At 40.3% G+C, this 25,869-nt stretch overlaps 1 protein-coding gene across 16 annotated transcripts in view; it reads right to left on the bottom strand.

Moving 5' to 3' along the window:
* Nucleotides 1–25,869, bottom strand: part of svila (supervillin a) — an 83,891-nt gene that overhangs the window by 34,366 nt on the left and 23,656 nt on the right. For 5 of the 16 annotated variants that reach the window (XM_025002591.2, XM_037973219.1, XM_025002592.2 and 2 more), the window contains exons 1-15: nucleotides 21,572–21,708; nucleotides 17,311–17,374; nucleotides 15,761–15,852; nucleotides 15,534–15,597; nucleotides 15,291–15,433; nucleotides 14,487–15,213; nucleotides 12,605–12,688; nucleotides 10,007–10,879; nucleotides 8,267–8,301; nucleotides 5,577–5,641; nucleotides 5,156–5,292; nucleotides 4,208–4,300; nucleotides 3,327–3,609; nucleotides 2,038–2,097; nucleotides 1,070–1,388 (exon numbers count right to left, since the gene is read on the bottom strand). In XM_025002591.2, coding sequence (XP_024858359.1) covers nucleotides 1,070–1,388; nucleotides 2,038–2,097; nucleotides 3,327–3,609; nucleotides 4,208–4,300; nucleotides 5,156–5,292; nucleotides 5,577–5,641; nucleotides 8,267–8,301; nucleotides 10,007–10,879; nucleotides 12,605–12,688; nucleotides 14,487–15,213; nucleotides 15,291–15,433; nucleotides 15,534–15,597; nucleotides 15,761–15,852; nucleotides 17,311–17,374; nucleotides 21,572–21,629 — 3,097 coding nt within the window. In that variant the 5' untranslated portion in view covers nucleotides 21,630–21,708. Of the gene's footprint in view, nucleotides 1–1,069; nucleotides 1,389–2,037; nucleotides 2,098–3,326; nucleotides 3,610–4,207; nucleotides 4,301–5,155; nucleotides 5,293–5,576; nucleotides 5,642–8,266; nucleotides 8,302–10,006; nucleotides 10,880–12,604; nucleotides 12,689–14,486; nucleotides 15,214–15,290; nucleotides 15,434–15,533; nucleotides 15,598–15,760; nucleotides 15,853–17,310; nucleotides 17,375–21,571; nucleotides 21,710–25,869 lie in introns of those variants that run through there. The other 11 variants (XM_037973221.1, XM_037973222.1, XM_025002588.2 and 8 more) reach the window with 10 other exon arrangements.

Genomic DNA, 25,869 nt, shown 5'->3' with positions numbered 1-25,869 from the left:
GAGAGTCACCAGAAGCAGATTGATTCAATGAACACCTTGGTTTGCTCGTCTTTTTCTTTACTTTCTCCTTCTGCATTTGTTTCCCCCCTCCCTCGACCTCTGCTCCCCTCCTCTTCTACAAAGCTTATGTTCTTCTTGGAGGCCAAGTTATGGTGTAAAAACCCAACAGCCCCCCCCTATGGTCACAACATACGGTGTAACAACTGCAGTACTTGGCCTTGTAGCTAAGCTTGAGATTGCAGTTGCATTGCTCTGTGTAGCACCAAATAAACAAAAAAGGGACCTGCTCCCCCCGCATGTGAATCCACTGCTGGTGAATGGTGGATGCTCGGTGGGATTTGATCGCCGTAACACTGTTCCAGGTCAAATTTATATTTTTTCTGCGCATTTTACAAAATGCCTCTCTATCATTTCCCACGACCGGCTTAAGCCAATCTTTGAATACCAGCGTCATCGAGCCAAAGCTGTGAAAACTGGTGAGGCGCAAAATGACTCAATAGTCTCAACATATTAAGCAGTGCTGAGTGAAAATGGCTTTTTCAAGTATTTTCCTAACAAATAGTAAGTTTTAATGCTACTAACAGAAAACATGCACTTCTAGAAAACCAAAATGAAAAGGTTTATAAAGGGTAACAATTTAATTTTAGGAACAAGATACCATACTTGTAACAGTATGTTTACTAACTGTTGTCACAGTTTGCCAATCAGATTTTGATACAGATTCTGTATAAAAACATGTTTACATTCACTTATAGCAAACATTTTATTGTTTTATGAATAAAACACGATTTTTACTTATGTTTATCATCTTTGTTTAGACTATTTCAAATGTGCTCAGTAACAAATTTGTCAGTTTAGTTCTACAAAAAACTGAAAGGAAACTACAGTCTGACAGATAAAATGTTAGTAAATACATGCAGGTTATACACCAGTTGTTAATGTCAATTATCTTAATAACACTTTGAAATTCTTGCACATTTGTTTAGTATAAACTGAAAAGATTCATGTGAACATTACCATAAAATAAAAATCTGAAACTACTAGAAAACAGGTGTTTAGTAGTGCTTACCTGCACTAATGGCTCTGCTCTTGTGGCTTGCTGAATGCTGCCGTTCATCACTCAGATATCTCCTTTGTTCCTCTGAGCTCTGCACCGCTCCCTCTTCTCCACGTCTGCATGGCTGATGCTGCTGCTCCTCCGCCCTCTCTTTCTCCTCTTCCTCCTTGTCTCCCACAGACTGAGGCTGAGGTAGCACAGGACTGACTGCTAGTTCCGGAGAAGGCAGCCTCCTTTTTCCAACATGGACAGTTGACACACTGGCTCCTGCTCCGAGTTCGGTTGAGGACGATGAAGAAGGGAGGTACTGAGAACATGTTCCATTTTGAAGCTATGGAGACAAGTTGTTGAAAAAAATGCAAACAAACAAAGAAGTTAGTTGGTCTGGTAAAAAACCTGAAAACAAAACAGCCTAGGTAAAGTGCACACACAAGCAATAAAGAGAATCCTGATCACAGCACTTCCTCAGCATCAGAGTGCAGCCTGTCTAACTAGATCATGTGATCTCCCAACACGCAGTGCATCCAGCTCAAACCACTACACATGCATACCTATGCCTTTAAGGTGACTAACCTGACATGTCTGCAGAGCATTCAGTGAGAAGCAACAATACATATCTATAGGAAGAGCTAAATTAATGTTAACATCCTTTAATTCTCTTCTTCCTTCGTGAAATGGCTGCCAGAAGACAAGAAGCTGCTTTCCATCAGAATGTGGTGAACGTATCTGTTCTCCACTTCACCTCATCTTTTAAGTACTTCAGCTTTGATTAAATATCAGCCAGATCATGTAGGCACGTCATAGCTGCTTTACGATGACAAACACTGACTCAGAACTTTTCTCCACATTCACGATGCAGTCACAACAACATGGAAATGAGGCAAACAAAGCTCGTTGATTACAGAAATGTAGAGTCATTTCTGAGAAAAGGCTGCTTCATCTTCCAATGCAAATGCAGTGACTGTTCAGAGGAACCTTACTTGTTCAACTGGACTGTCACTCATCTCCAGTTCATCTCTGATGTCTATATCTGAGAGCTCCTGAGGCAGAAACACACACGTACTACAGCACTTGTTCTGTGGATTTTCTGTCATAATAAAGACAATATATCTTACAGTTACTACCACAACTGTGATAGCAACTGTACTAACATTTTCTGAAAAATTACCTGGTTGGATCACATTGATACACACATTGACAAAAAGAAATGGAAATAAAATGAAGCTGTAAAACTGCATGTGCTAAAGGTTATGTGACTGTATTGTAACGGTTAGACTAAACAAACAACACGCTGAAGATAGCCTTTTAGTAGGATACGATGTTGCCGATGGCCTTGATACAAGTGGCAATTTGATGGAGAATAACCCAAAGCTGTTCCAACTGGCCCTCCAGATGAAGCAGATCTGCACTGGGTCAGAGAAAACTTCTGAGACTTCCACGTTTGATCGGGGAATGATCAGATGACCTGGCTAAATACTGGAAGATCTAAATATGATGTAGGCAAACCCAGGGTATCAAAGACAGTGTTGTGCCATCAGAGCCCCCTGAATCAGTCATGACCTCTGGTGCCTCACACCATGATGCTGCTCCAGTGTGCTGCTCCACAGTATTGGCAGGACGGGTTCTTTCCCTTCTGGGCTGCCATACACACAATGGTCATCTGTGGTGTCGTAGAACCGAGATTTATCACTGAACAGGATATATTTTACACTCTTTATCAGTACGTGCCTCCTGGTTACGCCACCACTCCGAACACAGCTGTCTTGCTCTGGTGTTAAGGGCAGCATAAACATGAGACGGTGAAGCCTCTGGCTAAAGTCAGTCACTGAGACACACTGTGGGATGACATGGGTCCTCATGGCAGGCATAGTTCAGTGTTACTGGGCTCAAATGAACCAAATTATGTCAAATTTGACCTCTTTTCTCTGGTTGCAACAGCTCAGTTTTTAAAAACAAGTTTACTTGTTGTACACGCACAGTAAATAAATAAACATTTAGAGGTTTTTTCTCCCCTTAAAAGCACTGAATTATTGCTGATACAAAGAGATCCTATCTCTGTTAGTGTTTGTTTACATCCTTTCCATTTATCTAGCTTCTCTAATTGTTTAAATACATTTCAGGATTGTACTTTAACACATTTTTCTCTCCAAGAATTTAATAAACTAATGGAAAGCTACTGAACTAACACATTTTTAAAAGAATTAAGAAAACAAAATGACATTAATGTTTCGAAGATCCTTTTAGAGCTCAGCTGCAGGTATTACCCCACCTGTTCCATATCTCCCAGAGTGATTGGCTGTGTCTGGTAACGAGTGTTAGCTCTGCGATGGCGTGCATCTCCTCTGGTGCGGGTGACCCTGGTTTGTGGTTGTGCAAGCCGATTAAACAGTGCCATCTTTTCTGCCAGGCTCAGCGTGCAGACATCAGGTTCTTCCTCATTCTGAATCTCAGTCTTTCCATCCTTTGCAGGCACCTGCTTCGAGCCCTGGGTCTCGTGATGAACCTGCATTGGCTGTCGGGCAGTGGACTTCTGCTGCAAGGATGCCTGCAGGCTGAGGGGAGGAGGACACCCAAAGGACAAGAAAGAAGGAGAAAACGGAGAGTTGTGGTAATCTGGAAAGAGGCTCATGCAAGCAAGCACATGACATGCCACGTCTCAGACAATGGTGTAAAATCTGTGTGCATCTAACAAACGTTTTACCATGCAGATAAAGATGAAAGTTATACATGCAGGCAGAGAACTAAGCAAAACATTTTGTGTCATTTAATAATTTAACCATTATCTAATTACAGAATGGCAAAACAAACAGTGTGCATTAAGATTCTACTTTATTATAAAGCAGTGGTGTCCAATCCTGGTCCTATCCTGCATGTTTTAGTTGTTTCTTTGCTCTTCAGCAGGTCTTTAAGTTCTGTAGAAGCATGTCACTCATTCATTCACATCAGGTGTATCAAAACAGAAAAACATCTCAAACATCCAGCATAGTGACCCTCCAGCACTAAGATTGGACACCATTGTTCTATAGTTTAAGACTCAACTGTAAGCAGACCAGTGGTGAATCAGCAGCACCAGTCAGAATCAAACCAGTTAGTTGAACACTTCAGGTCAACTGGAGCATTCATATCCGTGCACACATGTTTATTGGGTACCTGTAGGGCAGACCATTACTGCAAACTAGGGTGTGGCTATCTGCACATGTTACGGTGGACTGATCAGTCATTTGTGGCACATGACAGGGGACACTACAGGAAGGAAGGCCAGGGAGAGCATCATACACACACAGGCAGAGAGAATAACAAGGGACAGAAGAAAGAAACATGACTGTCAGGTGATCTAGAAAAGGGATAACTAAAGTTAGGGCGTGTTGAGGTACGGATGGACAATGTTTGAAAAGATGGCACGAGTTGCAAAACTAAATTTCATTTGGCAATTGACAAAGAAGCTCAGACAGAAATAAAATGATGAACTTTGAAGAGGACAGGTAAACATTAGTTATGAGTTTGACAGAGTGACATTAGGTTGCTACAGTATGTCAGAATATTCATCCACTCCTAGTGGTTACCCATACAGAGCTCACTTATTTTAGGTCACTTTGGATGTTTCCATAGATAATTAAATGCACGTGATAGTTGGCATTGGTCACAAATTTTGCAAACCCTTTCCCCCCTCATTTCGGGGGAACAATCATTGATGTGAAAAGGACTTTATGAATTGGATCTGGACGAAGTGAGACAGATGTAGAAAAATAAGAGAAAAACTAAAAATGGCTCCATTGTTGTTTTGGTTTCTAATGCACCAAATAGGCTGTTGTGTTGTTTCTGAGAAGCTACACATGTTGAGTCAAAATGGATCCACCATGAACAGTTTTAAATAAATCTCGACTTTGAAAAACATTTTCAAAAATCTTCAAAAAGGTCTAAACACCAAAGGTTTAAACAAAAGAGAAAATTACTTTTTTAAATAAATATATCCAGTGAAGATGGGACATTCGATGCTCTACCACTCTAATGTGTTTAAGTGCTTGGAATTTCCATTAAATGCTGCTGGATGTTTCGTTGAAGGTAGTTTGGCTTTAATCTAAGCACATCAAGACTCACGTGGCTGCTATGACAACTTCCTCAGTGGTGACCGGCTGAGTTCTAGATCGGTCGTGTGTCCGTCTTAATCTCCTGTCCACTGCTGCATTCCTGGATCGTGGATTATGAACTTCACCATCAAAGCTCTTCTCTAGTGCCTGGATATTGGGGCAGATGTTAAGAATTATATCCTGTCAGATACAGAAACTACAGAGCAGGTTTATGTTTATTATTGAATATATGAGGTCAAATCTGCTCCAATAAAATGTTGGTTTTAGTAAAATGCTTCATATAATTCATAATTTTAGCTTTAAATTCACAAAGTAATAAGCAAGAAATCTAACAAGAGATAGTGTCAATGTTTGAGTCTATAAACGGAAACATTTGTTTTAGCTTAATGTGGAAACAATGTACTTAAAGAAAAAAACAATCTGAACCTTACCCTGAAGAGAGAGCGCTTGGCTGCAACACTCAGTTTGGCTCGTTCATCCAGCTTCTCTTCATCAGCTACAGAAAGTCAAGTAAAAAGGTATTACAGTTTTCTGATAACGTATCTTTTCTTCTGAAAAGTAATTATACAATATCTTAAAATACCACAACAAATTGATCTAAAATGAGTGACCTAGCATTTCTTCAAAGAACCTTTCGTGCCAGAGTTTTAAACCAGGTGTGTGTTCAAGTGCACGAGCGCACACACACACACACGCTGCAAGACACATGACATCACCAAACAACCATTTCCTCTGATTGACTTCATTGTGCTCAACTCCACATAATTCTTGTCAGAAAAATGTGTTTATAGAAAGCAGATGAGCTGCTAGTGCCCTCAGTGGCGCTTTTATCTTACTGTGAGACCCGTTAACTCTGTAAACTCTGTTTATTGCTCACTACAGAAGGTGAAGCGGTAACATTTGTCTGTGTGCTTATGTTTGTCTATTGTGTTTTCAAAATATCTCAGACAACCAGATGGATTTTGATGAAACTTTCAAGAAATAATCATTGGCTGTACATGTACAACAGCTTCACATTTGGAGTTGCCACAATTAATTGACATTAGCAAACACAAAAATGGCTATAACTCAGCCAATTTTACAGATATTAAGCTAAAATTTAATGTAGTAGTGGCTCAATGTTATCCTCAACACATACTGACCGCTAACTATCTTCTACAGTTTTGTGATATCACCTGAGATTCTGCATAACATCATATAAAAGATTTCACCAAAATGAAAGGAATACTTTGAGGAGCTCCTCAATCTCACCAAAACGTATTCCATTGATGAACCAGACTGCAGAGGGTGACGGAGGGGGGAGGGAATTATGGATCGGTTAGTCCTAGGGGCAGAGGTCTTTGAGGTGGATGAGATCAGTTTTGAGTAATTCAAGGCTATGGGTGTTCTAGGACTGTTGCCATGCCTCTGTAATATTGTTTGGTCATTGGAGGCAGTACCCATGGAGCGTCAGTCTAGGGTGGTGGTGCCCATCTTTAAGAATGGTGACCAGAAAATGTGCTCCAACTATAGCGGGTTCACATGCAGCCTACCTGGAAAGGTCTACTTTGGGCTACTGAAGAGGAGGGTCTGGTCGATAATTTGAGTTGAACCTCAGACTGAAAAGGAGCAAAGTGTTTTTTGTCCTGACCATGGATCAGCTTTTTATCCTTAAAAAGGTTCTAGAGGCAGCATGGGAGTTTTCCTAACCATTCCCCACATGTGTTTTGTGTATTTGGAGGTTGTGTATGACCATATCCTGTAGGGGTGGGGCCTCAGGACTATAGGATGCATGGCTCCTTACTAAGGACAATTTAGTCCCTGTACCAAGGAAGTGGGCAGTAAGTCAGACCTGTTTCCAGTGAGGGTTAGACTCTGCCAGAGCTGCCTTTTGTGACTGGTTCTGTTCATAACTTTCATTAACAGCATATATAGGCAGAACCGAGAGGTGGAGAGTGTCAGATTTGGTGGCAAGAGGATCTCAACTCTGCTTTCTGTGAATGATGTGGTCCTCTTAGCTTCACCGAACTGTGACCCCTAGCTCTGGCTAGGAAGATTTGCAGCCAAGCATGAAGCAACGGGACTGAGAATCTGCACCTCCAAATCTGAGGCAATAATTCTCAGCCGGAAAATGGTAGACTACCCACTCTGGGCCAGGAGAGAGGTTTTGCCTCAAGTGGAGGAGTCTAAGCAACTTGGAGTCTTGTTCATAAGTGAGGAAAGGAGGAAGCAGGAGAAACACAGGCAGATCGAGGCAGTGTCCACAATGATGTGGGTGATCAACCAACCAGTTATGGTGAACAGGGAGATAAGCCAGGGGTGTCCAATCCTGGTCCTCGAGGGCCACTATCCTGCATGTTTCTCTGCTCCAACACACCTGGTTTGAATCAATGGCTGATTAACAGACTTCTGCAGAACATGAAGAGGTGATTTAATCACTGAATCAGGTGTGTTGGAGCAGAGAAACAAGGAAAACATGCAGGATAGTGGCCCTCGAGAACCAGGATTGGACACCTGCTCTATGGGGTCAGACCTTTAGATAAATTGAGGACCAAGGATATCCAGGTATGTCCTTTGAGGGTGAAGCCCCAGGGCTGACCTAGGACACGCTGGAGGGATTCCAACCTTCAGCTTGCCTGAGAATGATTTTTTTTGTGTGTGTGTGTGTGTGTAGTTGACAGAAGTGGCTAGGAAGAGAGCAGTCAGGGCTTCGGTCCCTGGGACCTGGACTCAAACAAGCGGAAGACTATGACAGCAACAAAGATAACACAAAGTCCCTCAAGTTACATTTTGTTTACTTGTTCCTGGCTGTAACTGCAGCCACTGTTTTAATTGTTACAATCCATAGGCTTGTAATAGAACAATCAAAAACTGATTGCAGCACTGAAATACAAGTACTGAAGGGACAATCTATATTGATTCTCAAAATTAACTACACTTAAAGTGAAAAATAAAATTATGTTTATTTGACTCACCAGCAAAAAGCTGAAACACTTTTACTGCTTTTAAAAAAGTACCAGTGAACGTAAGGGCCAGCCTTCCTTACAGAAATGATCAGCACTTGCCATCTTTCATGCCAGAGTTTTAAACTAGTAGAAGCAGATTTGAGATATATATAAGTTTATGGAGAAAAACAACTTACCTTCTGTAGACGCCAACTCTGAGAACACACAAGACCTTCAAAAAAAAAGAAAAAAGACAATCAATAGAAAGCAATGTTATATCAAAAAGAAATGATTGGTTAAGGAGAGGAATGCTCCTAGCATACAAGGTGAAGAGATACTGTGAAAATGAGTTATTTATGGTTGCATGGAACACAACTGAGAGAATTGGGAGGGAAAAAATGGAAAAAGGGAAAGGCAAAGCAGACTAAGCCAGAGAATTAAACTACTTTACAGAAGAAGTCTGTTCAGTCCATGATCTTTGAACCGACTCCCAACAAAGATCAATTCATGCTTTTGCTGTGTGGTTACGTGATAACTAGTGCCAAAGCCCAAATCAAAGGGACCGTCAGCCTCTAAGCTTTCTTGTTTCATAACAATGTTAGAGGGGCAAAATTAAAGGAATGTGTTCATGTTCACTTGTGTGTGAGAATCCTAATATTTAGAACTAATAGTTGTACAGCACACAATGAATTATTTTTTAACTGATCAACAAAAAACGTTAAAAAGGTAACAACTCCCTGCATCAAGGAGTAAGTGTCTTGATTTCTTTCTCATGCATAATGACAAATGTTTCCAGTGTTCCTCACTAAGCACAGTAAAACTTACTGGCAGCTCAAAACTGAACTAAAATAAAATGGGTGAATTTTTAGGAGCAGTCTTACTGAATTCTGAGTGTTTGCAACCAATGAGTTCTTTTCCAAATTTTGTGTGGCCAATTTTTGAAAATCATGGCTTATTTTGTGAGCACTGCTTGCAAAACAGTATTCTCAGCCATGCACATTATTTATTTGCCCATCTTCACGTGGCCCACTTTGCATCCAACTTGGCAGTCACTCATAAACCCAATCTAGAGGAGTACAAATCTGAAATGAAATTTTTTAAAATAATTGTCAGCATGATTGTTAGAACTGGAGGGTTTGGGGCTGTAGCCTTGAATGCTTTCTGTCAGAGCACAGCTCCCAAGGAAGTGTCAAAATATAATTCTCACCCTCTTAAGATGGGTTGGAGATGCATGCAACAAAATCAAGAAGGGTTTGAGACACCCCTGATAACTGACCATTTTGGGAGAAAATTTGCCACAGATTGTTTTAAACATGTTCAAAAATTAAGTGACAATGCTGCGAGCCTCTTCTACTCAAGCAAGGAACTTGAAAACCCCAGTGAAAATTTCAAGACATTTTGGAGACTCCCTTGCAAATGTTGCTACCCAGTGAGTCACTGCCTTACATCATGCATTTTCAAGTCAAAAGGAATACCTATCATTCTCCTGGCGTTCAGCAGAAGTAATTGGCTGGGTCCTAAACCTCTCTGAGGTCTTTCTACTCTCCCCAGGAATAAGCAGCATAAATGGATCTCTTTAAAAGCACAGGGGCCAACTCTTCAACCACACCTCTGGTTTTTAAATTGAGCATGTGAGCAAGGCCATGCAGGTTTATTAGCAGTTAAGGCACACACAAATTTACTGGGCCCCCTGTAAAACCAAATGAGACCGATCAATTCAGAAAAGTATTGTTCTACAGGAGGTCTAATGTTAGGAGATTAGTGTGGGAATGTCATTTGAAAAGTACTTTGTGTAAGTTCACATCAACTTTACAACTGATTTAGTTGCTGTTAGTTGCTCAGTAGCCAGCTGATTTCGGGTAACAAGAGTCGGTGTTAAATTTCACAGCAGCCAGTCAGTTAGCAGCAACAATACACCAATCAACTTTTCCACCTACAGCTCATTCCTGCGTCTGCTTGGAGGTGTGGTGGTGTAATCCATGTATGAATTCCTGAGCCTGGCCACAGACACTCGACTTTCTTGGTGAGTCTCTTTGTTACCAGCATCCTCTCTAATTTCTCTGGGACAATCCAGCTGGAGCTGCAAACTCCTTTGAGTCAATCCTCTGGATTCACCAGCATCAGGCACCAAGCGGTTCAGTGGTGTTCTGGAGGTGGAGTCACCTTGAACTGTTCTGGGCTGGATGTAGGTTTTGGTCGGCACTTTATGAATATAAATAGCGTTATCTTGCTCTTGTGGTCTCCTATCTGGTATCTGCAAACAGGCTGTCCACTCCGATTCCTCAGTCCTCATTCTACCTGCAGCAACTACTCGTGTATGTGTCTCTTTGGAAGCCTGCCCTGTCTGGTGCATCTTGGACATCCCCATTTCTTCCTCTCCTCTTCGTCTGAATGGGTCCTCGGTACTCCTCTCCTTGCGACGAATCTCTGAAGGAAGGACTGCTTTTCTGCTCTTAAGAAGACCTTTTGTTTTTCCACCCTCAAATTCTTCGGTCTCATCCTCATGGACCCACTGTTGCTGCTGCTGCCCCGTTTTGAATGTGGGACCTGAGGCCATGGACAGATAACTAGCATAACTGCCAGCATTTTGTCCCTCCTGCTGACAAGATCGACTTAGCTGAGCTTGGGGTTGATGGTGAGGTTGGGAATAGGCCTGGTGGGGGCCCGCCGGGTCTCTGTGATAAGAGGTCTGGGCCAGGTGTCGATGTTGGTGTTGCTGTCTGTGGTACACTGGTGCTTCAGTAGCATTACCCATATCTGGGTTGTTCTGGTGGCCCTTATCTCTGGCAAACGTCTCCCTACCTTTTATTCTTTAGGGAGACAAAGAAATGGTTAGTTTTTGTAAGACATGAACAGAAACAGTATAGCAAAGACAAACAGAACCCAGCTCCTCAGGCTTTATTGATTTAGTATGTTGTCTTTTCAGGAGAAAGTGAAAAACTGATTCTTTCTGGTTTGATTTTAATAAAGAGACTTGCACCAGTGATGACATACTGATATTCAGACATTATCTAGTAGATGTTTACTTTATGAAACATGAGTAAAGCATCTGATAATGTCTTTATTTGATGCAACCTTCACATTTACAAGAAAAAAATAAACTTCTGAAAAGATCTGCATGCCTTGAATAACTGATAGAAAGTTCTTATTCTTTAAAATAAAAGTCATTTACTAGTTGCAAACCAAACTTTTGAATATCCTTCCTCTTTATGTTTAGCCATGGTATCGCATTCAATGATTGAGTAAAGCTTTTTAAAATAACTAGCACTAGTTGGAAGTACACGTTTTAAGAAACAGACTTGTTGTATTTGTGGAACTTATGTACAACCGGAAGTCATAGGTTTGTTTATGTGCAATTCCACTAAACATTAGAAAACATTTGCTTTATTGATACTGTAAATTTATGTTAAAACGTGTCAAATAGGAAAAAGCAGAATGTGGGTTCAATTGTGTTTGGTTGAAAATGTGTGTTTGTCAGATATGAAAAGTGCTTTTTCCAAATCAATTATTGTTTGCAAGTTAAGAACATCCTCACAACAGTGGTCATGGACCACGGCAAGGAGAACAGCTCAGATGGTACAGAACTAAAACAGCAAGGTGTACACCACACAATGAAATCAAAACACACAATTGCAAAAGATATTGCTTTTGGTAAAGCAGTCTAATAAATTACTTTTACCAGAAGGTAAGTGGTTGTAAATTGCTCACACTTGAGGCGGTATCTCACAGGGCCGTGATTGTTGAAGATGAGTTTGTGACTCAAAACTGCAAGAAAAATATGAAATTTTGTTGTAGTCTGACTGAAAATTTGAGTCTTTGAGACCAAGTAACCAGCGAGCAGTGTGGCAGTGTTTTAAAAGTCTGGTTTTTGAAAATCAGAGCTTCTTTTTGTGTGGAAGGCTTGCATAACTATTTTAGGCTGTGCTCACCTCCACCTGCATCATACCAGACACCTCCGGTGGAAGTGTCAAAAACAGATATAGTACTCTTGAGATGGGTTCAAGACACCCATGACACAATTGAAGTTTGAGATGCCCACGTTGCCTCTGGCTATTCTGAGAGAAAATTTGTTGCACAAAGGTTTTGATTATGTTCAAAAGTCAAGCAACAAAACTGCACACCTCTGCAAGTCATGAGAAAATCGATAAATCCCACAAAACATTCTGGAAACTCTCTGACGAATGCCAACTAGTAGCAGTCCAGTGAGATACCACTTTTATAAAACAGCAAAGTTTTTTCAAACTGTTACTTTTCACATGGTAATTAAAATAAACAAATCAACAGATGCATTAGAGATGAAGTTATGGTTTGATGCCAAAGGGACTGGAGCTGTAACAGTGAAGATAGTTTAGCCTTGTTGTTTTGTAAAAACTTAACACAGGTCCCATAGTAAGTAAACAGCACAGCAGTTCTGGGTCCTGGGATGACAAGCAGTTTAAGAAGTGCTGCTCAGATGATTGATGGGTTTGGATTTTAGTCCAGTTGATGGGGAACAGTCAATGATACTGGGATAAGACAACCAGGCAGGAGTTTACCTTGATGGCCAATTGATGAGGGAGTAGGTGTTGCCCTGGGCATCAGTCTTGAGCACCCAATCAGTACTAAGCTTCGTTCCTGCACTGCTCCAATGGAAAACCATTGGGAAACATGAGTAAATAACTAGGTGTGTGGGGAACAGTCTGTTGAGCTCATTTCTGGAGCTCACAAAAGGTACACCACTACCTTCACATTGAGCTTGACCACAGTGAGGAAGAACTCAGCCACCAGCAGCAAAACTCAACTTCTGTGAGAATGTGGGTATTCTTGTTGTTTTTCCTTATTATGGTGCTTTCTTGGTTGTTTTTTTTTATGATTCAGGTTGTGTTTTGTTTATCTAGTGGATCCGTTTCCATTTAGTTTATGTTGTGTGTTCTTCCTGTGCTCCTCGTGTCATTCATTTTGCCTTCAGTTTGCTTCTCAGTGTTTTGTAGTCTGCTTGTCACCACTAATTGATTATAATTTGTATAAAGATCTCTGGAAGATTCTAAAAATATTATTTTATTGAAAAACCCAATTGAGACCACTATCAAGAAAAAAAAAGAACTTTGACGATCAAGACCTAAATAAAGTAACAAGTCACAAATTGTCACTTTTCAAGTTTTCAAGGCAGAGAACGCTAGTTTTCCTCTGTTACCATTTTCTCAGGCCTGGTTAATTTTAATCAAACCCAGCTGTGGGTCAGAGATGTAACCAAGGAGTCACACTGAGCTGGTCTGTAACACAACACCCCATCTGCACCACAAAGAAATATGTCCTGGCCAAGTTCTGAAACCTGAGACAGACACTGAGGAACAGAGAAAGGGGGCAAACAGAAACACAAATAGTTGGACAACGATGGCCTGGTCAGATGTAGACTGAGATATTCACCTTGTTTGCAACAGTTACCCAAGTTTCTAAACTGGGTCAGGGAGTTTTTATATCCAAACTTAAGAAGAGGAGCATGTAGAGGTGCACATGCTGATGAAAGATGAAGTAAGATGAAAAAAATTATCACTTCTTTTTAATTTGCCATTTCAGTTCTATTATGAGAACTGAAAATGCTTTTTGGGTTTGACTCCATACATCTTCAAGAAACTAGAAAAGTCTGATTTGCTTCTATTCAAGCACTTAGCACTTTTCCATGACCTGGCTAACCGAGAATATGTACCAGTTTTAGATACCCATGCTGTATAAACCAGATGACTAAATTCTGACTTATATGTGAGCGAGACAGGTATTGAAACTTATACCACAAATTCTCATTTGCTACCAAATAAATGCAACTTGTTAGTTATTTGCACCAGTAAACTAAGACAAGAAATTAAAATAAAACCAATTTTTAAACAGAACCTTTAAAAAGGCAGGGTCTCAAATTATGTAGTAGAGTCCAGACAGGCATTGTTTTTTCTAAAAGTAGCAATTTACCTGTAGATTCACTGTAGATCAATATGAAATCAATTGTTGTCACCTCAGATATTATTCTTCTGAACTAAAACAACTTTGTCAGTAACACCTTGCTTAGAAATTGCAAAAGGCACACCAATTTGACATCTTCAACTAAGACACATAAAATCTGTAGAAAGAAAACAGGTGGCCAGCTCCGGATCTTTAAGGAAGATGGTCTGTTTCTGACAGATTTTATACCAGGAGGATAACTTTGTGCATGCGTGAATGAGAAAAGCTGATGGCTAATGCAGACACAGAAGTAAAGGGAGATAAGCAGAGTTCTGCTTGTGTATCCAGATTTGAAAGGAAGCTGGGAACCATGGAGAAGAAATGCCTTACAACACAAGACAAATTATTTAGACACAGATATCCAATCTATTACACTTTGGCAGATACAAAGTGATCACAGAACAAAATTAAAACACCATGTGAAGGGATGTGAAGAGCACTCACCCCTGTCTGTTGAGGATGTTATGGGCCTGCTGCTCTATGAACAGATCTTCTGGAGAAACTTCATGTTTAGGTGAGGACAGAGAAGCAGGCACGCTCATCTTGGGTGAGCCGGGTAGCATCGATGAAACCAAATCTTTAGCAGGTAGGTTGGCAGAGATGGAAGATGAAGTCATATCCATATATGAAGAGGAAGATGAAGAATCAGGTGGAGCAGCCCTGCGCCAATTTTCCAGGTTCATCAGCTTCTCCCTTTCTGAGAATGAGTCCACTCTGGCTTGAGCAACCTCAAAGTCTGTGTCAGGGTGGTTCTGTGGTGGTACTGAGCCTTCTGCTGTTGGGTTATTGATCGCAGTGCTGGTGGGAGCACTCAAGGTAGGGTCCTTGCCTTCAGTCCTCGAAGACTGCCCTTGTTGCTGACTTTTTGAGCTGTCTGATTCACTCCAGGTCCGGGTGAAACGGGAAGGATAATCCAAGTCAAGATCTTGATCCAAAGAGATGCCATAGCGCTCTGCCAATTGTCGGCGACGCTCAGCCTTGTAGCGGGCGATGCGTTCAGCTTTGGATTCCAGCTCCGGGGCATTAATTGATGAACCCAAATTGTGGACTGGCTCAGAGTGGTTGGAGGACTGGTGTTTAGGTTTGTATCCAACTCCAGAATCTCGATCTAGAGACTTAAGCAGGATGTTTGAATTTTCAAACCCTTCCGTGGTGTGTCGCTGGACCACTACTTCACAGAAAGAAGACAAAGCGAGTTTGAATAGTGCAATAGAAATAAATTATTTTATATAGATGTACTTGTCTCACCAGCATGAGGCTCACAGGAGTCAGATGCCCTGGTGTATCGTGGTGTGTCCTCTTCCAGAAGCCGATTGGCCACCATGTTTGGCATTAGAGATGGATAAACCTCACCCTCTATACCCTCCAATCTTCGAGCAACGCGCTCTTTTCTTAATAGTCAAAAAAGAAAGTATGGTCAACCTAAGCCATGTTTTTACCCATAGCCCTACAACTTTTCCAGTCTCGTGGTAATATCAGTTGTTGCCTTACCTGTTCATTTCCCAGTCACTTGCACTTGTGGTAATGCCTTCAAATAGTTTCCTCAGTTCAGAGACTTGGGAGGAAAAAAAATTAACAGTGAACATTTTTTATTAATATATAAATAAATAGTTGCCTCAAATCTACCTGAATTTCCACACAAACAATTTTTATCTTTTTGTGGAAATGTTAAGTGTTAAGAAAGAAAACCAAAAAGGACCTAAACTAAACTTACTGACCTCTTGGGAGATTTGCAGAGAGTCTAACATCTATGTCCTTAGTGTTTCTGGCTGGGTCGTCTTTTTCATCAAAGTAGAATTCTTTCTGGAAGCTGAAACAAAAGGTCAGACACCCGCTGTTGTTGCAACAAGACTGAGCTTTGGGTAACTGGATTCGTTTATAGACAGTAGACAATTTTAGAGAACTTGGCTATAGAATCAATCTGAACTACTGTAGACAGGCCTCCACATGAATAAAAAGTACTGCAATAAGAATTATTGGTTTGAATGTCTGAGAAATATTTATGGTCTGTAGAGGTTTAGAAGTTTACTGTCACACCTGCCTCTCCTAGAGATTAGTATGCCTTTAAAAGAGAAACAAAGCAAAGGCAATTTCAGTAGAGCTACAGAAACGTTAGAATTATATTTCTGATGTTGAAAAATTACTAAAAAATAAGAAAACATGGATTTTGCTTTTTTTCCCTCTGCCCTTTCCATAAAGAAAAAAATGGTGAGCACAAAGATCATGAATAAATATTTTTACAATTTTTCCAACATGAAATTTATCAAAGCCATGCCCCACAAAATTTGGCATTCTAAAGTCCCTGAACCTGCTTCCCACAGAGTTTGAGCCTGTGATAGGCAAATATTTGGTTGAATCAGAAATAATCTGATGTACAGAGAAACAGAAAAGATGTAGTGGTCTGTTGGCATCTCTACACCAGCCACACTTATCTGAGCACTACCAGCTTTCTGGTTTGTTTGTTGTCTGCATGTAGCCCACCTAAAACTGACCAGCCATGTCTGAGTGAGCTTTGACCTCATGTACAAAAAGTTCATCTACCAGAATCAAATCTCAAAAACATCTGCCATCTTTACGTTCAGACAGTAGTACAGGGTCGGCCATTTATGGATACATCTTAATAAATGGGAATGTTGGTGATATTAACTTCCTGTTTGTGCCACATTTGTATACGGGAGGGGGAAAACTTCTCAAGATGGGTGGTGACCATGGCGGCCATTTAGGATCCAACTTTTGTTTTTTTCCCAATGGGAAGAGGGTCATGTGACACATCAAACTTATTAGGTTTAAGAAGTCTGTCCAGCATCTTAAGATGGCTAATGTAAGAAATCTGATAGTGACCTCCTGACCTTTGCACTGACCCATTTCCTTTTGTAACTTTCTATACTGATCTGACAATTTCACTTTAAATTTCTATTTTTTCACAGCCTAATTATGTTAAACACAGCACTTAATTCTTCCAACTTTAGAACTTGATATTAATATTGGTTTTTAACAAAATAATGTCCTGGTCAAACAAAATCATTCAATCAGGACTCCTGTGACAAATTTTAAGCATCTATAGCATTTACAAATATTTAATTCTCATACTCAGAGTCTGAAGTCTTAAGAGCTATATTATGATAATGATTTAGTGGTGTTCCAATGTTTCACATGACCTCTATCAGTTTTTATTATTTCAGAAGTATCTTGGCAATCTTTAAAGTATGATTTAAACAGGAAAAATCTAAATGTAAAAATGCCGATGGGCTTTTTTCTTTTTTTTTACCTCAGTGCTCGCTTCTGTAACAACCTTGGATTGCAGAGTTTAATGGGGGTCTCACTCCCAAGTCCTGTGGGCAGAAAACAAAAGTTTAGCCATGTTTTACTAGCCAGAACCATTAATTGGACAGAAAAACACTTTAGCCAGGCGTCTCGGGTTGAAGCTTGCAGCCAATCTACAACTTCTTGGCACAAAACCACATTAAGTGGACTTTCACAGAGAAAATATGCCTACCTCAATCATAACAAACATGATTCGCCCATCATAGGACTAATATTTCTATAAACACTCAAGATTTGTAAAATTTGTAAAATAATCTAGAAAAATAAAAACAGGTTTCATCAGACCCTAAAAATATTTTTATGATTCAGTAGCATGACTGAGGTTCTGACTAAAGGAAAAAATTTGGATAAAAAGTATATAAAAGGTGTAACGCACAAAAAACTGAATAACACTGTTTTTAAACCACAGATCCTCTGTTCCAATAAACTCATGAACAAAGACTCAGGTCATGAACATGCATAATAAATACAAGCATATATTTAAAAAATGTTTAAACCACATCCGACATCCATTAAAACCATTCAGTGTCGTGACCAAAAGTTATCAGGGTCTGAACATATGTCAGACTTTAGATACTGGATTTATTTTGATGACTCCTGGGATTACAGCAACCTTAATCAGAAACAAATCATGACAAGTCTTAATGTCCACCAACTCTGAAACACTTCACTCATCTCAGTAAGACACTCTTAAAGAGAAAATGATTTTAAAGAAACTTAAAATCAGAACATAGAATAACCATAGCTACAAGGTGGATTTAAAGAGATGTGAATAAGCCAATTATGTCTTAAAGTATTAATAATTATAGAAGCAGCTGAGTCACAAAGTTCACTCTGGATAAGAAACAGAAGCCAAAAAGGCTCTGACACGTTTTAAAGTAAAGCCTTAAAAGAAGCCTCAGTACACACCCTCCTTCTCTCAATCATTCTCTGTGCTCACAGAAAAGCCTGAAACCATGAACCACCTGTTATAGATTTCCAGCCAGTAAAGCATGGAGTTACCAAATCAACACTTAACTCTCACACAGAAAATAAGAAGGGTGTGAATAGGAAACACTGAGGGATGCAGATGGGGACCAGAGGCAATTCAGTCAGCAGTTCTTAATTACCTACTAGATACAGGCCAGAACTGATGGATGATTGAATGTTTAACTTGCTCCAAGTGGTGGAATAAACTGCAGACCTCAAAGGGTGATAAAAATCAATAACAAGTTTCCATATAATCCGATTTAAAATTTGACGTTATTCCAGTTAAAAACACCAGAAAGTGGGCCCACAGACTTAAGTCACCTGGTGGGTGACTTAAATGACTTATCTTGCCACAAAGATGTTCGACTTTGGGAAGAAACAAATGCTGCTCAAAAGTTACAGCCACGTGCTCCTTGTGTCTCTCTGTCACTGCAGAGTTTAACTAAATGGAAAGCTCGTTAGAAGATATGAGACAAATAAGAGTTAAACTCAATCAAAACTTTCTCTACTACAGATTAAGGACAGCATGTCTGGGGTAGATCACACTGACCAGCTGTTAGTTACTTAATAATCTGCATTATGGTGAAACTGATTGGCTGTTCTTTTTACTGACAGCCAAGCCAATTCTGGTAGTTTGTTGCTAACATTTGTTGCTTTTCTAGTACACAAGCATGTTCCTCTGTTTTTTGTTGAATGGAAACACTTGACTTGTCTTTTTTTAATGAGGAGAAAAGGCTGGGGGGGACAAAACCTGGCTGTCAGCTTGCAGCAACAAATGGGGATGGAAGCGAACTTCTGCTTACAAAAACAAAACCCAAAGTCTCTCACTTTTATACATTTAAAGTGCAAGTAAGGTATGGCAGACACATATAAAGGGTTTGACACCAAGACGTTTTAAAATCGTGGTTTACCTTGAAACTGGTGCATGCTTACTACCAAGAAAATAACAATTGTCAAATCAACCTGATGATAAAAAAAAAGTGTGTGTGTGTGTGTGTGTGTGTGTGTGTGTGTGGGGGGATTAAAAGGGCACTCGAGTTTTTGCTTAGAACAATTATGCAGGGTGGTATCTGGTAGCATATTAAATCAAACATTGCTGTAAAGTTAGACTGGCTCTCTAACAAATACCGTATTTTCTGGACTATAAGGAGCAATTAAAAGCCTTCAATTTTCTCTGAAAACGACAGTGCGCCTTATAATCCAGAGCGGCTTATATATGTAGGAAATCGTCAGATTTTAGTAAACTACAAAGCTGCAGCGCTCGCAGCATTAAGGCTCAGTTATAGTAGCGCTCTGAAGTGTGGTGCAAGGCTCCGTGCACGGTGGAGGCGTTTATATGTTGGTGCAGTATTCTTCTGTGAGTTTTGAACTGTCTGATTATCTTTGGGATCTCTCATAGAGGGATCATAGAAATGCTGATACAGGAGAACCAGCTCTGCTAGAGCATCGAAATCATCCATTTTAAATGGAGCACGAAGTTACAAAAATTGGGAGGTGCATGTATCCCCTAGAATCACACAAAATCAAAGAACTGGAAATGACCTTAGGCTTACACAAGACTAAATCCTGCTGGCATCACATCAGCAGCATGATGTTGCAATCCTAAACTGCTGTATAAGGGCTGTGTGTGTGTGTGTGGGTGTGTTTTGGTGTGAGTTTAAGTACGTGTGGGAGAGCATTAAAAAAAATAAATAAATAAAAATCTGGCAAATAGAGGAACTTCATCCAACCAAACTATCTTTACACTTTCTTTCAATTTTGTGAACAAATATATATCAAAAAGTAATGAAATAATTAAAATCCTAATTAGCTTTATTAATCTTCTGAAGTTTGGACTTTATGTTAAACTGCTCATTGGTGCAATATGGTGCTATGTTGAACAGGAAAACCTTGTTCTGATTTTCTTCAGTGATAACAGGGAATGCAGTGATCATTTGACCAGAAATTAGCTTGTGTAGGTTTAAAATTGTTAAAAATAGCAATTGCTCCACACTTTTATAGCAACCTCGCTTAAGACACTTCACAAAAAACTTCAAGCAGGAAATTAAAAAAATTCTGTCTGTCTTGTGTGATAGTTGAATGGGCAGCCTAAACAACAATAAAAAGATTCATTAGAGAAGAGAAGATTGATAATGAGACACAGCAACTTTTAATTTAGCAATCATATTTGTGGTTAACTAAACTGAATTCATTAGTCATGTTTTGTTAAGTATATAAGGCAGATCCATCACACATTTGAAGCTTGCATGTTTATATGGTCATTTTGTGAAACAGTTTTGTTAACATGACTATGTTCAGTGCAGACCTATACAATGTTTCTCATTTATCTGTTCACACTAATTTAGTGCTTTCTGCAAAATACTGTATTTGCAATCTGTTTAGAGTATTTTTTGTCACGGGTAATTAGGCAATTGCTTGTGTGCATCAGCAAAATATCTTATGACAAATCTCAGAAAGTAATCATGGGATGCACCTCTACAACTTAACTTTTGGAGTCAACCGAATTCAAGATGGCCAACACCTAATTGGCTTAATCAAACACAAAAAGGGCTATAATTCAGTCATTTAGTACTGAGCTAAGATTTGGTGTGGTAGTAGTTGAGATGCATCCCACACATTTCTACATCTCATTTAAAACTTTGGCATGCAGTGGCTGAATACCACCTTCATTATATTCTTTTCATACAGCAATACATCAGGGACAGTGGAGGAAGTGTCTTGTCAAGCCAATGTCACTCCAATCTTCCCAAAGGAATATGATCACCCTGCTACTGAGCTAAAGCCTTGAAATTTTCTAAATCTGCTTTTTTGGGGGTTTGTTTGCTTTTTGTTGTTGTGATTTAGGCAAAGTTGTTGTTTTTTTTAACTATGGCAGTCAAATTTTTCAAATTCTTGCCCAAATGAATGGAAACTGGTTAGAAAGTGCATTGATAAATTTGCTGCCCCAATGTTAAGTCCAACTAACGGAAACTGTTTTCTTTTATAAAACCTAAAAAGTCCCCCATCTCTGCAATGTAGCATCCTTGGAGGCTACAGATGCTGTGCAAGGACAGCTAAGTGAACAGCAGGATAGAGAGCAAGAGGAAGGGAGAGACTGCAGCTTGTTCTCTGCCAACTTCCACAAACTCAGATTCTCAATGTGCACACAAGTACAGTAACATGTACCTAAGCTCTGAGTATCAGTTTTAAATGTGAGCACTGCTCTAAGCTGCAAAGCCTAATGCCACTGCTCTTACCTTGGCTGTAAACCTTCACATGAGTCAGGTAATTCGAGATCCAAGGGTTTCTATACATTTTGCCGCAAAAAATGTAAAAAGTCAGGAAAAAGCTGAGGCAGAAGAGTGGGGAGAGAGAAAGAACAGCGAAGCAGAAAGAGAGAAGGCTGCCTGAGAGGTGATGCAGCTACAAAAACACTTTCAGCGCTCGGAAAAGACCGCGAGGGGGAGAGAGAGTCGTTAGGTGGTGTTTGAGCGTAAATGGGGAGAAAAAGAGGGAGGGAGTCCCAGCTGCAGTGCCAGCTCCGGCAGAGAGGGTCCTTGTAGGCAAACAGGGGAGCAGAAAAGGTCTGGCTGCAGCTCTGTCTCTTCTCTGATTCACTCCGCTCACCTCTGAGGGCTAACCAGCACCCGATACAACAACATAATGCAGGGCAGAAAGCTGCTGAGCTAAGGGTAAGCTCATTAGCCAGACCAAGAAAATTAGGGTCTGCCTCTTCCACAGATTAAAAGAAGAGTATGTTCCTGGATGCTTTCCCAATGAGACTTGCAGAAACAGAAGAGGGAAAAAAGCTGAATCTGTGTGAAGGAGAGATGGTTAGGAGACTCCCATGGGAGCGCTGCCTTCCCTTGGCTTTCTCATGCATGTGGGACGAAAAGTGTCTGGAAGACAGGAACTAAAACAACAAGAACAGGAGTGGAGAAAATGAGAGAAAGTTAAAATGACCCTCTCATTGAGATGAGAAATTCCAGTCATCTCTCAGCAGGGATGACATGAAAGGAACAGCATGCAAGATGGGAGGGGAAGGTGGGAAGGGCCAAGAGTGGCTAAAAAAGAAAGATCAAAACAAAGGCTCTGTTTACAAGAGACCGATTTCCTGGAAACATTAAAAATTTTAGATGTTGATTGGAAAAAAGTTACACATTTATATGCTGCTGCTGTTCTCGAGCTTGCAGTAGTTTCTATGTCAGGCCACTAGCTGGCGCTTACATGTATGTGTGTGTGCAGAGACCAGTATCTCCAGCATGTAAACAGTTACATCTAAAATGGTGAATACACAGCGAGGTTGGGTTGTTGCTGAAAGGGGTGAGTAACATAAGCAGCACTCTGCTATCCACCATTATTGTTGTTGTTGATGTACTTGTGCAGAACACCTTTTGACTGAAGCCATCTGTGGTGCACGTGAGATTTCACATGTTGGGGCTTCCTTTGAAATACAAAGGGGGAAGGGGTCCGAAAAGTTCCAGTCTGAGACCTGGGTTCAAAAAGTATCACTGTCAGATATTTGACTACTGTACAAACGAATGGCTGAGCTGCAACAAAAATGTTAGTTTCACTGAAACAGCTTTGAGTAAATGGCCCCTGAGGGCCAAAGTTCAGAGGTCAGCAGCTAGTTTGCACACTCAGCAAAACATCTTTATTCAACAAGCTGTCATCCAAGAATCAAGTATGAAAACAAGTTATTTGCTGGCATTATAATTAGCGAAGACCAGCAAGTCTTTCTCCTAAAGGGAGTTTCCCAAACAGTGTACGGTAGCAGGTATCCTGTGCCCTGAGAGCAAGAACAAATTTGAAAACAAATTAGTGACTCACCGCGTTGAGCTAATTGACAAAGACTTAACTAGTAAGCTAAACAAAAAAGTGGAGTCATTTACATTATATTCCTTGGCACTGGATGAAAGGAATGACAAAAGACACTGCTCAGCTTTTAATTTTTATCAGAGGGATTAATGGCAATTTTGAGATAACAGGAGTGTTTGTGTGTGAACAGACCTTTAGTATGACATACACCAACAAAGCCCCCCACAGATCCCAGCTGAGTGATGAACACCTCAGATCTGTTCTGAGAATTACCACAACAAAACTAACACTAGACTTCTGTGCAAAAGAGTGATCAACAACACTGTTCCAACTAAAACTGACTCTAAGTATTAACTCTGTAATGCCTTTTTTATGTTTATGTTTGATATGTATGCATCTGGTACTGGCCCGGCCCCTCTGTTAAACTTTAAAAGTCAATGTGGCCCCTGAGCCAAAAAGTCCCCCCCTGCCTGTACTCGAGGCATACGATGCACCTAAAACACAAACATTTATCTGTCTGATTCAAACATTGCCCTGGGGAACTATCCATTTCAAGGCCAGCTCACACAAACGCACCTTCAGCTGTTAAATTAGCACAGGTGTGCCTCAGTGTGATAAAGAACCCATCTAGTGAAATCCTTTCTCAGTCTCCCCCATCCAGGGAATTTGTTTACCCTGGAGTGCCACAAACACCTTCCCAGAAACCGCAATACATGAAGATGGGAAGACTTAAGGCTCCGACATACTCCATAAGACATCAAGAAGTTGGTTCACAGTCACATTGTTGCAAGATGTTTGTTTTCGCACACAACTTTCAATAGTCCACGAGACACTCTGCTCAGAACTCCTGGGAAGCTCCTCTCTCCTCCTATAGCGTTAACACAGGCTTCTTCCCTCCGGCTTCTCAACTCCTGTTCTTGTACAGATTTTTGCTTCACTTACTACGAGCAGACGTGTTTATTCAACCAACTGAGAAAGTCTCTGTGCAGTTTCTTTAAGTTCATAGGTGTTTTGCTGGAACAGTTACAAAGACTGCTGTATTTTCTAATGGCCTCAGTTAAATAGGAGCAAATTGACCCCATTAAAGTTCACCGCCTTTTCTGCATAAACAACTTCAACAACAACTTCTGATCAATCACACAATACTTGGCACAAACCCCTGTATGAAGAAGTTCAGAAGTCTTGTTCTGCAAAGAGGCGGACGAAGCTGCTACTCGAACAAAAATTATGCAATTTTCGTCATGCAACCACGTGAATGAGAACCAGCTTTGTGACTTCTCAGAGTCTGCAAAGACTTTTAGGAGAACTTGGAATCCAAGTGAAAAGCTTGAGTCTTAATTTTCTGTGGAATCAGTATGAAAAGAGCCAGCAAAGCAGAAGGCTGCTTTTGCTAATCTGAATCAAATGTGGTTTCAGTAACCAGTTCCTGGCAAGATCTACAAACTTCCAGAAAAGCTGAATATTGAACAAAAGTTGAAAACTGAATATTGTGAACTACACACCATAGTTTGCTTTTACATTCAAATAAGTGCCACCAAATCCGGTGTTTACTCAAGGTTACTTTGGGTTCATTTATAACCTTTGCCATCATCCACTTTTATTCTGCCAAATTCTAAATTTTGCTTATTGCTGAACACAAAATTTAATGCCCCAGTTGCAGATTTCAAGAGGATCTAGCCAGAACCCAGGCACAATGCAGTAAATTTGTACAGTGATCCAAGAACTACTGAAAATGGTGCAAATCTTTAGTGCTTGGTTTGAGCTTACTGTATGACTTAAAGGTAAACTGAAATCAAGTCTTAAAATATTGACATTTCATGAATGTCATTTAGTCAAACATTTCCACACATCATTCCAGGGACCCATTTCACTGACCTAAAACTTAAATAACTTGTTTTTAGCATTTTAGTCAGTTTTCAAAGTGGGGTGATTTGTGGGGCGGAGTTGCCGTCCTGTGTTCATGATGAGCAGTGTGTCCCGGCCAGCCCCTAAAAAAGTGCTGAAGAACCAAGCACGCCACTATCATCTGGTTGTTTACTTTTTTTGTACATGCAGAAATGCCGGAAGACTTCACGGGAGAAATGAATATACAACCATATCAGTATGAACTGAACTGATGGCTGGATCTCCAGAATCAGATGAAAACTCTTCAGATTCAGATTCTGATGATCACCAGGACTGTCATGGCCGACAAAACAACGAGGTCACGAAAAAAGCTGAAAACATCCAAGTGTGCTTCTCCCCCCCCCCTCAATATTTAGCATTACATATATTATAAAAACGTATATATTTTTTTGTTCGTTTGTTTTTTTGAGAACAGCGGCTGGACCCTAAAACAGTGCTGGAGAACAAAGAACATTGCAACTGTCTGGTTGTAATGGATATACAACCATACCAGTATGAACCTGAACCAACGTCTGGATCTCTGGAATCAGATGAAATGGCTGACATAATGCGCATAAACGACAGAGTTAGGAACGTGGAACGGTGAGAACTGATTACCCCCAGATCGTTGTCATGACATCAGCACATGACACTGCAAATCAATACATCGGAAGGAGAGAGCTAATGTTGCCAACTCGTTAGAGATCAAAAATTTGACCGGCAAATGGAGCGGAAGACGTCACAGAGAATGAGACAAGAAATGAGGAGCTTACTTCAAGCAAGAATGCGATGGTGTCATGCAGTATGTGCCTACAGGCCTGGTAGCCTGAAATCAGTTTGTGGTTTAGGTTTG

Source organism: Kryptolebias marmoratus, linkage group LG21, assembly GCF_001649575.2.
Source record: "Kryptolebias marmoratus isolate JLee-2015 linkage group LG21, ASM164957v2, whole genome shotgun sequence".
NCBI lineage: Eukaryota > Metazoa > Chordata > Actinopteri > Cyprinodontiformes > Rivulidae > Kryptolebias > Kryptolebias marmoratus.
This window is presented reverse-complemented; position numbering and strand designations above follow the sequence as displayed.